The sequence below is a fragment of the Theileria equi genome (assembly GCF_000342415.1).
Source record: "Theileria equi strain WA chromosome 4 map unlocalized gcontig_1105316255039, whole genome shotgun sequence".
NCBI lineage: Eukaryota > Apicomplexa > Aconoidasida > Piroplasmida > Theileriidae > Theileria > Theileria equi.
In genome coordinates this window covers 620,980-634,761 of record NW_004668229.1, presented here as the reverse complement: position 1 = coordinate 634,761, position 13,782 = coordinate 620,980, and the positions used below count along the sequence as shown (strand labels likewise).

Genomic DNA, 13,782 nt, shown 5'->3' with positions numbered 1-13,782 from the left:
TGCATCATTCCAAACTGACGACAAAGAGTTCAACAATGACATACTTGGCACTAGAAGACTTTATTATAATCTAGCTGACGTAAGGTTAGCGTTAACCCTGGACGAATTGCAATGTGGACCTGAATTTAATCGAAAAAACTTCTTCTTATATAAACAGGTGGCGACTTGTAAAACTACCCAGTGTAGACGGGGGATAAACATAACTTTTAAAAAGCAAGGCGGTAATAAAACGATAGCGCCTATAGTAATCGTTGAAGAACCAGTAAATCTCTCTAGGAGATTCGCTGGAATCCTCATCAAGAGGATAAAAATCTCAAATGGTCAAGAAATCAAGGTCAGGTCGAAAATACAGTCGAAAAATCATATTTATAAAGGCCTGATCTGATTATCCCCCAAAACCTACGGATTTTCCGTAGTGTCTACAAGGGTGTAGGAACTAATAACGCACATATAACAATCCGGTACGTACGGGGTAGGTTAATTAATAATTAAATCAAGATTGAACAAAGTCTAGGATGTTGCGACATATAAAGTATGCATATACAATCACTCGTGAGATAAAATATTCAGGGTGAAGGTTAAACTAGACTACAGAATAGACTAATTCAGTCGAGAGCACTCCTTATAATGTAAGAGTTAAGTCAGTTTCATGGCCAATGATCAAACATGCAAATATAGACTTTCGTGTCCGGTGAGGTCCTGCCTTGACTGTTCCATAAGATTCTTTACCTGTAGGTTACTACATAGACATTGTGTCAGAATACTGTTTATGGAGTGATGGTGATATTCTGTATTGACTTTGTGAATGAGGAACGTTTGGGGTTGTACATTCTCTACTCCCCATACACCAGAAGAGGATCGGAATTCTTCGTGGTCAAAGTTTGGTGGAGGAGAGTATGGTGAGGGCCCTTATCTTGGCTCTGATTTTTCTCTTTTATGGGAAAGTCATTGCCTTGGAAACTGTTACACCTGATGTTCCAGCAAAGACTACAGGAGTTACTCTGGATATTTCACAACCAAATCTCTCCATCTTTGAAACATTTAATCCAAAGCCACATAACATAGAGACACCCTCATACACAGCAAAGTCTGGATATTTTATAGATAAAGTGGTAGAAGGAGGTACTACCATTCATGAATGTTCTCCAAAAGGAGCATTTGTCAAAGTCACACATTGTTTTATAAAGGACGTATTTGACATTATCCATGTATACACTGTCGATTTAGATGGGAGAAAGAATGCCCGCTATTTTTTCAAGGATGGCAATCCGTGGGTAGCCATAGAGGAAGAAGAATTCTATGACCACTTTAATGCACTGTCAATCACTGGGCATGAATTTCAAAAGAAGACATTCAAACTTGATAAAGCAAAAAGTGACTGGAACTTTTATATCAATAAGTCTCCCAAGTCTCCCTTTGCTGTATATGGGACCAGAAGCACGACTAGGGTCAAGGAAATTAAGGACGGTACTACCATATGGAAGAGAGAGAAGGATGAATGGTGTACCAAACTCACTTTTTATCCCAGAGAAGGAGAGCATAAACTCCTCTGGATAGTTACCAAGGATCCATATGAGAATGAGAACATCCTCTACTACTCCAAGGTGAGTGGGTCATGGAAGTCTGTTGACAAGGGGCAATATCTGGAGGACTTAGCAAAGGCTGGCTTTGACAGATCAACCTTTAATGATAGGGTTACTCTGGACATATCCAATGTTGATGACAAACTCTTCTTCATTGATAAATACCAAGTTGATATTGTAGTAGCAAACAGATACCATGTTCTTCCAGGATTTAGAATGAACAAGGTAGTACAGGGTAAGGAGACTATTTGGGAGTCTTCGGATGACAGATTCTCTATCCATTTTAGATTTCATGGTAGAGGTAATGATACCTCACTTGGTGTCATATTTACCACGAACACCAAGAAGGAGCACAAGGTGCTATACTATAGAAAAGAGGAAGATGGATGGAAAGAGATTGACAGAAATGAGTACTATGATGCTCTCTCATGTAGAGATAACTCTATTTATACCCATGAAGTGGATAAGCCAGACATAGTCATGAGTAGTTTCAGGAACAAAAAGGGTACAAAACTCATATCATATCTTTCCAAAGTTGAAAATGCCAAGGGAGATATAATCCTTACTCACGGCATCCGTGGGTCATTTACCGTTGATTTTTGTAAATTTGACATGGACTGGAACTATGAACGTTATGGCTTCGAGATATTTCCCTATTGCAGTATTTTTGATGAGCCAGTAACTGTCAAAAAGGTATCCAATACAGAGCGCTACAGATCCTACTTTGAGTATAAGACTCTAGAGGGAATGAATCCACTAGACATTCTTCACAGGTCTCAGTACAGAGGTACCTTTGTAGAAGCACTCAATAGACTAGGCTATAATGTCTACGGCTATGATCACCAATCACACGGTTTCTCTGAAGCAAAAACTGAGAATAGATGTCATGTCGAAGATTTCAAAGATTACATTTATGACACTCTCCAGTTTATAAGTATTGTAAAGAGAGGCAAGTTTAGTGACTCCTCTGAAAAGTGGGATGAAGATATTTTGTACAATAGTGTTCCCACGGATAAAAAGACATTCCTTCTTGGTCATTCAATGGGAGGTAACATTGTTATGCAGGCTGTGCAAAAGTTTTACAAGAATGCCGAAAAGGGAGCAGGATTTGTAGACTCCCTAATTGGTCTTTCTGCCATGCTCGATGTTAGTCCATATTTGGATAAATGGTACAAAAAGGCAGCAAGGCCGATATTAGAACTTGACGCATACTGTCAACCAAAGAAAAAGGCATACTTCCAGTACCCGTATGACATTGGGATCCAATTTGAAAGATTTGCCGATTATCATACTGATATGCTTTACTATAGTAATATATACACTAGAAATACAGCAATGTCTAGTTTTAGTGCATGCAGAAGGGTTATGAAAGACCATAGGAAAAAGTTTTATCCCAAAGATTTGCCAACACTATTTGTCCATACTGAAAGTGATGATCATTGCGACATAAAGGGTCCAAGGGATATGGTTAATAAGAAGCTCAAGGAAAGTAAAGTTGCAAAACTGATAGAGTTAAGTGGTTGTGGGCATTATCTGCCCGCATCTCAGACTGTCCCTATCTTGGTACCACTGCTGGAGAAGTGGCTAAATGGACACTTTTCAGAGATGAATGGAGAGAGACCATTACAAGTTCCCTCTAGTGTTAAAGAGGACTCAGCAGTGCTCGCCCAGAAGAAACTCCGTAATGTTGCACCTAAATAAGTCGTTACACGACTAGGAACCACTCTTGACCTTTCTTCTCCAGACTCTTCCTTATTCTCTCTGGCTGATGATTTGATTCATGGAGTAAGACTTTCCAAAGGGAGAATCTTATAACTAAACGCATTACACAAAAGTTGTAAACCCTTGTCATTAATGCAGTACTGCCTTGTAGGCGGAAGAATCTAGACGGTTGTCTGTGGTCCATAGAGACCCTAATTTCTACCATACACACCCATACATGTTCGCCACTTTTCTGTAACTGGTGAGTATTTGGCTCATTGCATTCAGGAAGAGTGGAAAAAGTGTGCGGAGGAAAAATAATGTGTATGCCTCCCCATGGTCTTCTCTTTCTCAGTTTATTCCTTGCCAGGAGTACTCACCAGGTCATCAATGCAGTTTATCCATTCATCATAATGGTCGCAATATGGATTGTTAGTGATTTAATGTATAGTAGCTAGAAATGGAGTGTTAGGAGGAACTGTCAGAAGACGAGTGTCTTGAGGGACCATAGACGACAAAGGTGTACTACTAGAAGCTATAGGCACATGTAATGGAATGGTAAGAACCTTATAGATACAGCGAATGCCATGTAGGAAGATAGAGTAGTTACTGAGGAGTTTTCACAACTGTCTACACATTGACACTAGGCAAACTACTCCGTAAGCGGAATAATTACTCCGAATCATACCAAAGGAACTCTTTATACTCCAGTAGACTGTAACATACTGTACTACTTACGACTCTGTTGATAGTTGTTCATCTTGTTCTGTGGACACTCTCTGACTGTGAGCTAGTTTTAGGAGGGAGGATGGATGAATGAGGAGTAGATAGGATGGTTTATCCTCTGAACATGGTTGGTAGGTCTTGGAGATAGAGTTGTTCCAAAGGAGACGGAGACTATCGCTGGATGCAACTGGTGAGAGGGGACTGTAATGTCCATGTCTAAGGACTCTAGTAGTGATGGCAGAGGATCAAGGAATAACTATCGAACTTAAAGAAAACAAAAACGCAAATAATAAAGATCATACATACCAAGCAAATACTGCTGATGGTGGGACTGTTACCATTACTGTCACGAATTCTAATGAACCACGTGGATCTAATTTCCTCAAATATACTCATACCAAGAATGGAGGACAACAATTCACACTTGCAAAAGTACAAGGTGATGGTAGTCAAAAGATAGAAGGGATTCCTCATAGTGGATCCGATAAAAAGGTGACCTCCGTCTCTGCTTATTACTGGAAACATGAGAATAATGGTGGCCTACCTAAGAAGGCTCTCTTGGTTGAAGTGGCATATACTGGCGATGGAACTAGGTATTATAAGAATGATAAAGGTAATGAGTGGGTTGAACACAATCTCCAAGATGGTGGGCTTCTCGAGAAAACTCTGTATGATCTCAACTGTTACAGAAACAATGCAGTCACCTTAGATCTTACCAAAGACGCATATGGTACGGGAGGAGGACAACCTTGTTGTGACGGTCATAAAGGTAGCAGTAGAATCACTGTTGCTTCTATACCAGTTAATCATAAACATGTGGGCTCAAAGACTCTTATGGCCTACAGCTATACCATTAGTAGTGAAAAATTGGCAGCTATAAAGCTTGCCGATAGTGGGAAAAAGAATAGGAAGCGTATAACTTTAAGTGGACAACAGTTTCCTCTTTCCGGCGTAGATAGCATCTCTGCATTATACTCCAATGATAAAAAGGAACCCATCTTAGTTTATCTTAACAAGGGAAATGGAGACCAAGATTCTGGATGGTATAAGCCTGCTACTAGTGGTGGAGATACATGGACAAAAGCTCCTGAGCTCCAAACCGTATTACCGGAAAATATTAATGACTGCAAACACTGGAATGCACTTGTTGGCGTACTAAGAAACAGTGGTGGTGACAATAATTTGCAAGAATGTAAAGAAGATAAACCAGAACTAGAAAAACAAGAATCACTAGAACAACGTTCTGAAGAGCTTGGTGAAGGACAAGAATCTGCTAGAGGATCTCAACAACCTGGATCTCCTAGTATAGATGGTAGTGGAGATGCTGGTGATTCTGCTCCTTCTGGAGTTGGTAGTGCTGGTATTCCTGGACCTCCTAGTGAAGAAGGTAAAGATGGTGATAGTGGAGAATCTGGTAATCCTCCTACTGATAATCAAGGTGATGGTGCTCCTGCTCCTCAACCTCAACAAGCTACTGGAGGATCTTCTGGTGGAGGAAGTACTCTTCCTACTTCTGATCATACTGAAGCTCAACCTACTTCTCAAACTGTTACTGCTGAAACTACTGTTCCTTCTGGAGAATCTGCTAGTCAATCTACTAGTGAAGGTACTCCTAATACTAATGCTGAAGTTACTACTGCTGATATTCCACCTGTTTAGTGTAATAGTCCAGGACTGGCTTACAGCCGTTAATAGATCTGGTTGACAAGTAACCATATGATATTCCCATCGTTACGATAAAGCAGAAGATGAATATGGATGACTGTGAAAGTGATACTTGCCAGTCAAAGACGACCATAAGAGAAACGACGATGAATACACAAATGGATATTTGACTGGAATGGCATCGATATTGCCTTGCTCTAGATGGACAATTGCAAGTCAAGGCAAAGTGGACTAGGAAACAAGACGGAAAGTATAACAACTCTCTGGACATATCGACAGGTAAAATAGTAGGAATATATTGAAATTAGCCCATAATTTACGGAAAGAATAGTATGAATGAAAGGTTCAGTAGGTTGTCCAAATGAGCGGTGAATTTTAGATAATAAGGATCGCACAAATCATACAGTTGCCATTTATGCGACTATTACTACGAATTCTAGAATTTCATGGTTTGGAAACGTTAATTCAGCTGTCAAAGAGTCGAGTTTTGAGGTGGAATGTAACTCGTCCAAAGCTTTTATTCACATGCTACAGCCATGAATAGAGCATCAAGCAGCTCTCGTCCGTGCAACTGACACCATGTATGCCAATACAAGGATTAGGTAGATGAAAACTAATCTCTTCCTCTTTTTAATATCTTCCGTTAATGATCCCAGATGTCTCATTCCTTCCTCTTACTGGTTAACAAGATTGCAATGAGAGTTTTTGCACTGGGTTGTCTATGGATGACCAGAGTTTACCTTTGGAAGTTTCTCAAGAGAATGACTTTGGACCTTTGGTACCAAAACTCGAGAATGAAGACGTTGGACAAGAACAGCCTATTGTATCTGCTAAAGGATATACAGAAGATGACCCCTTAGACAAAGTTGAGTCTACCAGTGACCCTAATGAACACGCATCAGCTCATACCGATGTTGTGTCTAAAGACACCAAATCTGAGGGAGAGAATAATGACTCTATGGACCAAAATGATGATCCATTCTCTGCTACATCTACACCTGCTTTAGATTTTACAACCTCTGAAGAACCTTAAAAGTTAAAATTTACGGAGCATTTGTAGAAAATGGCCTTGTTGCACTCGCTACGCTCTGATTTGAGCGTCTCCAGCTACAATTTACAATATCTTCCATGTACCCCATCCATTCTTCCTCTTCATTCCTCCACTCATCTTCTCCACATCTTACGGGGCTAATACGCTGCATCCTCGTAAAACATCTCATGGAGTAACCTAGTGGATGGTTGTTTGAGGGAAGATGAAGGTCTTTTCCATTCTTCTGACCACCTGTCTACTGGGACTCTGCCATTGCAAGAGGTCCAAATTTATCACTGATAGACCAGTTATTGAAGTCTTAGATGACTACGCAGAGGATGAAATAGTGACCAGTGATCTTGTAGAGGAGACAGAGACATACGAATCTGCTGGAAGGACTGGAAAGAAACAGGTATGGGACATGGCCAACGGAACTGTCTACGAAGAGTATTTTACGGGATTGGAAAAGATGCACAGTACAGACGTTATAGGAGAATCCTTGAGTGAGGGCAACAAGGAGACAAAACCAGTTGAACATCTTCCTGCCGAGGTAGCTAAGGCTAATACTGAGAGCGTTTCATCTTCCGAGCTAATCTCTTTGCATGTCGCCAATCTGGACCCGTCCATTTGCGATTCATTTTACTATACAGTAGACGATGTTCCCACAAAGTTCATAGTTTCCAAGGATGTAAACGTGAATAGACTTTTAACTGGCCAGAATGTCATCTGGAAAGCTCCACAAGGCGAGAAAGTTGTCTACACTAAACTCTTTCTAAAGAACAACAAACCCAAAATTGTAAAAATTGCATCAGCCAACCCCAAGATGGAGTTGAAGTATAAAATTTTTTGTAACAAGAATGGCAAGTGGGAAGACTGTTTAGCAAGTTTTAAAGGGGAGATGAAAAAGCTCAAGGTTCCTGTGGAGAGGAAGGGAGACTTTACCATCAGCACAGGGGACACGAAAGATACCGACAAGTGCAAGATATTTGATGCCACAATACTAGGCATGACATCACGTTTTTACTTTCCTAAGCCAGGTTATGTCGCCAAAGAGATAAAGGACGGTGCAAAGTCGATATGGAAAGCCACAAAGGCCGACGGAATGTGCACCTCATTCACCATGTACTTGAATATTGAACCGCCGCTCATTATTCTAATTCATAAAGATGGCAACAACCTCCCTGTTGAGCGTTTTGCGAAGATAAGTGGAGAGTGGAAGAAACTCAGTAAGGAAGAATTTGGTAAAAGGCTACAGAGTGCCAAAGCCAAAACTGGGCAGCAAACACCCTAGATGGGTAAAGGAACGAATACACGCCACTGATCATTGTACAATAGATTTAAACACACGAGATATTATTCTAATGTAGTCTATCACATAGACAATAGTTATACCCGTTCAGGGTATATAATTTCCAGTGTTAGTTGTATACACTTGCAATCGATTAAAACATTAAATATGTGGAATGGAGTAGGGTAAAGAGCCTTTCCCATGTACAATGGAATATAATGCATAGTCTTGTGTACGCCGAGGTCAAGATATTCCGCATTATATACGATAGCCATGTAAATTTACAACAAACGACTCTAAATCACGTGTTCTAGTGTCCGCCCACAGCTTTCCTGTGAGCTTCCCTTTCCTTTTCTATGAGATCTACCGAATCTTCCTTTTCATGCATTCTATTATAGACATAGAGCGAGCATGTCGCTACAAAGAGGATCCAAAATTGTGGACTGAAAAGGGACCAATTCCTCTCTGGTACCAATGTATCCCAGAGATTTTGAGAGGCCTTGTACTGATTATGTATAGGATCGTCATCTTTTCCAGTTTTATCCTCATGTTTTGAACCACTAGAATAATCCGTGGCTCCCTCTCTACGGGCTCCAGTGAAAGCTCTGACAAACTGCACACTGTTTGCGTGCTTGCAGAGTTTCCCGGAGAGACCAACTGGCCTTGAAATTGCAACAATTCTGGAAAACATTCGGACCAGATTTTCCGACTCTATCTCTTGAATCTGGCGAGAGCAGCCTTGGAGAAGCGAATGTGACGAACAGTCTCAAAGATGCCTGTATGTTTTTATGTTCATGTACAGAGAGTAGGCAATGGGCTGCATGATCCGCAAGAGCTAAAATTGCCCCGGAATGGGCAACTAATGGTGTTACAGAGTCACTCATGGCAAAACTGTATTCTGTCTATAGAGATTCTCAGGTACAGAACCGCAATTCCGCGACCAGAAACGCATGACCCTGCACACCATACAGCCCCTTAATCCCTAAAATCAAACCAGAATGGGCGAAAAGAGACAAAGGGGCTACACAGAATCTCCTGCCAACGACATCACTGTCTGGCCCTTGCCCATTCCCGCAGCCCTTGAGCGGTCACCTCCGGCTCAAGCTCCCATCTACATCAATGACAAACCTGAGAATATCAAGACAAAGAGGAAAAAGATGATAATGTAAAAGCTCGCCGGCCTCTTTTTGCCTCCCCTTGAAGAGAAACTTTTGCCTATGGATTCGTTCCTTGGAATGCTCCTACGTTGTCTCGCCGTCATTTCGTTCCTGCGCCCAAATGTGTGTGGAAAATTAAAATTAAAGCCTACCGCTACCGGGGCCACCAATGGGGTGTGTGCAGAGCCCAGGAAACCGACGCCGTCGCCACGCGGACTCAGTTGGCGTAATGTATGACTAGATGGGATGTCTTTCTAGCCATTTTTTGCGTTACAGACGACTATGGGACGCTATGGAAGGAGATTGAAAATCAATCTGCCGTACGGAGGCCTCCAGACCCTAAAGCGGCGCCAGTACAAGTAGCATATCGGATGAGCCATCTAGCATTTAAATTTTATGCTCAGGAACCATGATTTAGGGTACAAAAGAGAGGTGTGTGGAAAAGGAGGATCACTGGTGTACCTTTCGCTCTTTTTTTCCTCACGGCTAAAATGAACGTTTTGAGCGTGAAAAGTGAGTGACGGATATGCCATCGTCTCATGTTCGATGATGGACAGAGTAGTTGGAGGGAAAATGGCCCAGTAATCTCGTTGAAGCTTCCTGGCAGTTTTGGTGGTAAAGCAGTTATACCATTCATCCACACTAACCATTCTGCTTACACCAGTTGAGACGTTAATGGAGTACTACCATGATGGTAACTATGGAAGAATAAATGAGTAGGATGACTGACTAGGATAGTATGGAGTCAGATATTGTAAGGGACTGAGTAATTGTACTATACTAGTGAGTAAAGATGTGGCATGACAGATAATAATGGATGTACGGTCAGTGCCTACAGCCCGTATCAATATGTAGCTGTCAATATCGGTAACAACTATTCTAATACAGTCTATGCAGACAACTGTAAACATGTCATTAGGATTAGCAAAAAGAATGATAAACCTGCTGCAGGCTATAAGGAGTATGTTCATACACTTCCAAAAGGTAATTGGAATTCAGGATCTTATTACCTAGGTGGCATTCATCACAATGGAGCTCAACAAACTGGATTTATAGATATCAGATGGTGCCATACGGATGTTGCGGTCTACTATTGGAAACATGATGATGGTAATTTCTGTCCCTTACTCATTAGAGTAATAAAAACATGGTGGTCTTGGAATAGCGATTATTACTATGAGTATTACATTCCTACGGGTATAAATACAAATAATTGGACCAAACTTAGTAAAGAAAACAATGTTCATAGTGGACTTTCAACAATCAGTACGACCTTTAAAAATGTAGTTGCTCTAAAGTTGGATGCTTCTGGAAACACTTACTATGCCAATGGAGATCCAAGCCAACCTCCATCCTATAATTCAGATGTTAAGATAAAAGTTACTGGACCAACAAATGTACATACAAATTACAACAAATACACTCACACCCTTGTAAGAGGTGGACCTATGAGGATTGTATGCACAAAACATAAAGGAAAACATAGACCATTCAAAGAATCTGTGCTTGGTACTACGTATGATAGTGCCTCGGTATATTACTCCAATAAGGATGATGGACATGCTAAACCCCTCATTCTGGAGCTTGGCATTGGTGATAATACATTTTACAAACTCTACGGTGAGAAGTGGATTCATAATCCTAGTATAACAACTGGTAACTTGAGGCAAAATCTAGAAAACCTGAGTGGAGCACATATAATAGATGTTTCAGAGACTAAAAACACATACCCATGTACTTCTCCTGGTTGCAATACTTATATTAAGGTAGATAGTCATCCAGAGAATGGTCACAATTACACTAGATACAGACATCACATTAATGGAAGTGAAAAATTTTCTGTTTCCTCCTTTATTGGATCTGGTAGCAAACTTCAAACGGGTCTTTCTTCTCCAACTGGTATAAATGAGGTTTACGTATACTGGTATCCAACAAATTCGGACCCCAAACCACTACTCATTAACTTCTTAGATAAATGGTACAAGAAAACAAAAGTAGCTAATGAATGGAGAGAAGTGGCAGATGAGGCTACTAAGCCTACTAGTGCTGATGAAAAGGATAAGATTTCTGGACTTCTCCAGAAAATTAAGAAAGAAACTGAGGAAAAAGGGGAAACTAGCGAACTAGATCAAGGATCTCAAGACCAAGCCGAGGAGGTTTCTGGTCCATCAACCCTTCCTATTATATTATGGAGTACCTTAGGAAGTGGACTTAGCGGAACTGCCATAGGTCTTGCCGTATGGAAATGGCCTAATATACTCTCATTTCTAATCACTCGTATGTAGAGCACTATTCTAGGATACTCCCTAATAGCTCGTCTCTAATATACTCCCCTCTAGACTACTCTCTTGTTGGTATACTGGAATGCTAGGACTCGTGCAGACTTGTACCCCTAAGACTATCCACCATGGCCGACAAAACCTCGCAGCCCCTGAGCATTTCTCCCTGAAATCTTTGTATCCTAGAAAACTCGTACAACTTTACTCTCTTGATAAAATCAGACTTAGTACACGAGTAGCCCCTGGAACAACCTTTTTGAACCCTTAAGATTACGCCAGTCCAAACTCCTTCCCTACCCACTCAATCCCCAAAATTTTCCATGCCACACATAAATTCTAGGCGTACCACCCGTTATTCATAGATAGTAAAAGAAAAATTGCCAGATGACTGCGTCTTAAGGCGGATGGGGTCTGCATGCGCCTTTCTTTAGGCTAATCTATCACTCAAATGTAACCTAGACAAATTCGCTACATTTTCTGTATCTGTTATAGGTTAAAAGGTGTGGCAATTACTCCGTTTCATGTTCTCTTATGGCATCTTTCTTACTTATTCCTTGTATACTTTCCACTTTGTCTATTTTGAAATTCTCTCATTGTGGAGATATCGGTGATATTCCCGTTGTTAGTTTGCCTCCTCAGGAGATTTCAATGGATATTTCAAATCCAGATATAACCCATATGCAAATAAAATTGAGCAAGGTCTACAACCTGGACTATGGTACCATTCATCCACTGGATGGGTTTGTTGTGACAAGAGTAATAGACGATGGTGATCAAATTTGGAGCTCGCAAGACGGTGAGGAGTGTACACTTGTGGAGCATTTTATGGGCGACTCTGCTTCACTGCTGGCATTGCGGGTAGAAAACGGTTTAGACGTGGACTTTTTCAGTTTTGAGATGGACGATGTAGGCTGGAAGTCAATTGATATTGGAGGATTCGTGGAAAGAATCAGTAGCATGCTGGACGGAGTTTCCGTAGAATCTGACGATGGCTAAAGGAATGTAATGAACAATTTGACAAGTGCAAGTTTTGGAAATGATGTTCGAGAGTCTTCGATCTCGTACGGACGAAATTTACACTGTGATGGCGCCATTTGACATTTTTTTGGGGTATGGGATGGTGACTTTACTTTTCATACATTCAATTCCTTTCGTCCCATCATTTAAAACACGTGCATGTAAATGGGTTCCAAGTGGGAAAACTAGCAATAGAATAAAAGAATGCAATAAAAACGCCGACTGACAGCTACACTTAAGCAATGAACAAGTTTTACAGAGAGAACATCTCTCTTCCGAATTTTGAAAATTATATTCTCAAATGAGTAGTATGAAGCCTTGTTCGCCTCTTACAAAAGTTTGTTTTGTTTCTGAAGAATCGTTATATCTTGAAATAATGGTAATCTTTGGGTTATTCAGCCCGCCTTCCCAGATGACTTTCCTGTATATGAGCCCATCCACTCTATCCTCAATTGTATATCCACCGTACGAAACTGCACCAATGATTGCGGATAATGACGCTTCTGGTTTTATGGTAAAACACCCTGTGATTCCTTCCGTATGATTTGTATCGGAGAGTACACTGACGTTTATTAACTCGTTGTAATTTTGAGAAAGAAGATCGAGATCGACAGGCTTTCTAAAGATCCTCTTGTAGACCAAGTCGGTAGTTTCTCTTGAAAACTCATCAATATGAATTATGGATCCACTAGAGAGGCTTATGACGTTAAAAACCCTAATGTACTCTCTGCCGCTGTCGGTACCAAAGTAAAAGGCAAACCTGTTAGAATTCATTTCATTGTCTTCAATGATTACTTCGTCATCGTCTGCAATTTTGCCAATTCTGTGGGTCCTTCTATACCCTGGTTTTATTATGTACGTGAAGGAAATGGGCAGTCCTACGGATAGCGTGGCTGCTACTTCCTTTGGGATGCCCTTTGAAATGTCCAAAGTAACGGGAATCTTTGTATTCTTCAAGTCTAGGGGGTCAAAATCAACGTCCATATAATCGGTGAGATTGTCTTCATTGGATGCCAATGCATATTTGGCAAGCATGGAAAGGACGAGTAATCGAGATACGGGGGTCATCATTTTCTGTCTGTAGCTTTCTTCTATTATTACAAAAGTGCAAGTAATAACAAATTCTTAAATTTATATGAACTAGCCAGTTGTAGTGATCTTATTCATAGATCTAGCCCCCAAAGTCGCTGCATGCAGCATCAACAATCCGGTAGATCCTCAGATACCAGACGGATTTTGCAGGTAAATCCAGCCTGTTCTCGCTAGCCAATAAAGGTGTTTACCATCGTAGTGATCCTGAGAAGAAAATATCAACATTTAACTCATGAATAAATGT

General features: G+C 40.8%; 8 protein-coding genes across 8 annotated transcripts; 6 read left to right on the top strand and 2 right to left on the bottom strand.

Moving 5' to 3' along the window:
* Nucleotides 1-896: 896 nt before the first annotated feature.
* BEWA_054290 (conserved hypothetical protein) lies at nucleotides 897-3,284 on the top strand (the record flags this gene model as incomplete). Its single annotated transcript, XM_004832768.1, has 1 exon — nucleotides 897-3,284. One exon carries the CDS (start codon nucleotides 897-899, stop codon nucleotides 3,282-3,284), a length of 2,388 nt encoding a protein of 795 aa, XP_004832825.1.
* Nucleotides 3,285-4,244: 960 nt separating this feature from the next.
* BEWA_054280 (hypothetical protein) lies at nucleotides 4,245-5,669 on the top strand (the record flags this gene model as incomplete). Its single annotated transcript, XM_004832767.1, has 1 exon — nucleotides 4,245-5,669. The coding sequence occupies one exon, from the start codon at nucleotides 4,245-4,247 to the stop codon at nucleotides 5,667-5,669; it is 1,425 nt and encodes a 474-aa protein (XP_004832824.1).
* A 727-nt stretch (nucleotides 5,670-6,396) lies between these two features.
* Nucleotides 6,397-6,708, top strand: BEWA_054270 (hypothetical protein; the record flags this gene model as incomplete). The annotated part of the gene is made up of 1 exon (XM_004832766.1): nucleotides 6,397-6,708. One exon carries the CDS (start codon nucleotides 6,397-6,399, stop codon nucleotides 6,706-6,708), a length of 312 nt encoding a protein of 103 aa, XP_004832823.1.
* Nucleotides 6,709-6,928: 220 nt separating this feature from the next.
* Nucleotides 6,929-7,996, top strand: BEWA_054260 (signal peptide containing protein; the record flags this gene model as incomplete). The annotated part of the gene is made up of 1 exon (XM_004832765.1): nucleotides 6,929-7,996. One exon carries the CDS (start codon nucleotides 6,929-6,931, stop codon nucleotides 7,994-7,996), a length of 1,068 nt encoding a protein of 355 aa, XP_004832822.1.
* A 280-nt stretch (nucleotides 7,997-8,276) lies between these two features.
* On the bottom strand, nucleotides 8,277-9,293 carry BEWA_054250 (hypothetical protein). Its single transcript, XM_004832764.1, has 2 exons — nucleotides 9,122-9,293; nucleotides 8,277-8,769 (listed from the first exon to the last, which is right to left on the bottom strand). Exon 2 carries the CDS (start codon nucleotides 8,682-8,684, stop codon nucleotides 8,304-8,306), a length of 381 nt encoding a protein of 126 aa, XP_004832821.1. The 5' UTR covers nucleotides 8,685-8,769; nucleotides 9,122-9,293; the 3' UTR covers nucleotides 8,277-8,303.
* Nucleotides 9,294-9,950: 657 nt separating this feature from the next.
* Nucleotides 9,951-11,435, top strand: BEWA_054240 (hypothetical protein; the record flags this gene model as incomplete). The annotated part of the gene is made up of 1 exon (XM_004832763.1): nucleotides 9,951-11,435. One exon carries the CDS (start codon nucleotides 9,951-9,953, stop codon nucleotides 11,433-11,435), a length of 1,485 nt encoding a protein of 494 aa, XP_004832820.1.
* A 642-nt stretch (nucleotides 11,436-12,077) lies between these two features.
* BEWA_054230 (hypothetical protein) lies at nucleotides 12,078-12,425 on the top strand (the record flags this gene model as incomplete). The annotated part of the gene is made up of 1 exon (XM_004832762.1): nucleotides 12,078-12,425. The coding sequence occupies one exon, from the start codon at nucleotides 12,078-12,080 to the stop codon at nucleotides 12,423-12,425; it is 348 nt and encodes a 115-aa protein (XP_004832819.1).
* A 318-nt stretch (nucleotides 12,426-12,743) lies between these two features.
* On the bottom strand, nucleotides 12,744-13,517 carry BEWA_054220 (signal peptide containing protein; the record flags this gene model as incomplete). The annotated part of the gene is made up of 1 exon (XM_004832761.1): nucleotides 12,744-13,517. One exon carries the CDS (start codon nucleotides 13,515-13,517, stop codon nucleotides 12,744-12,746), a length of 774 nt encoding a protein of 257 aa, XP_004832818.1.
* Between the last annotated feature and the right edge of the window lie 265 nt (nucleotides 13,518-13,782).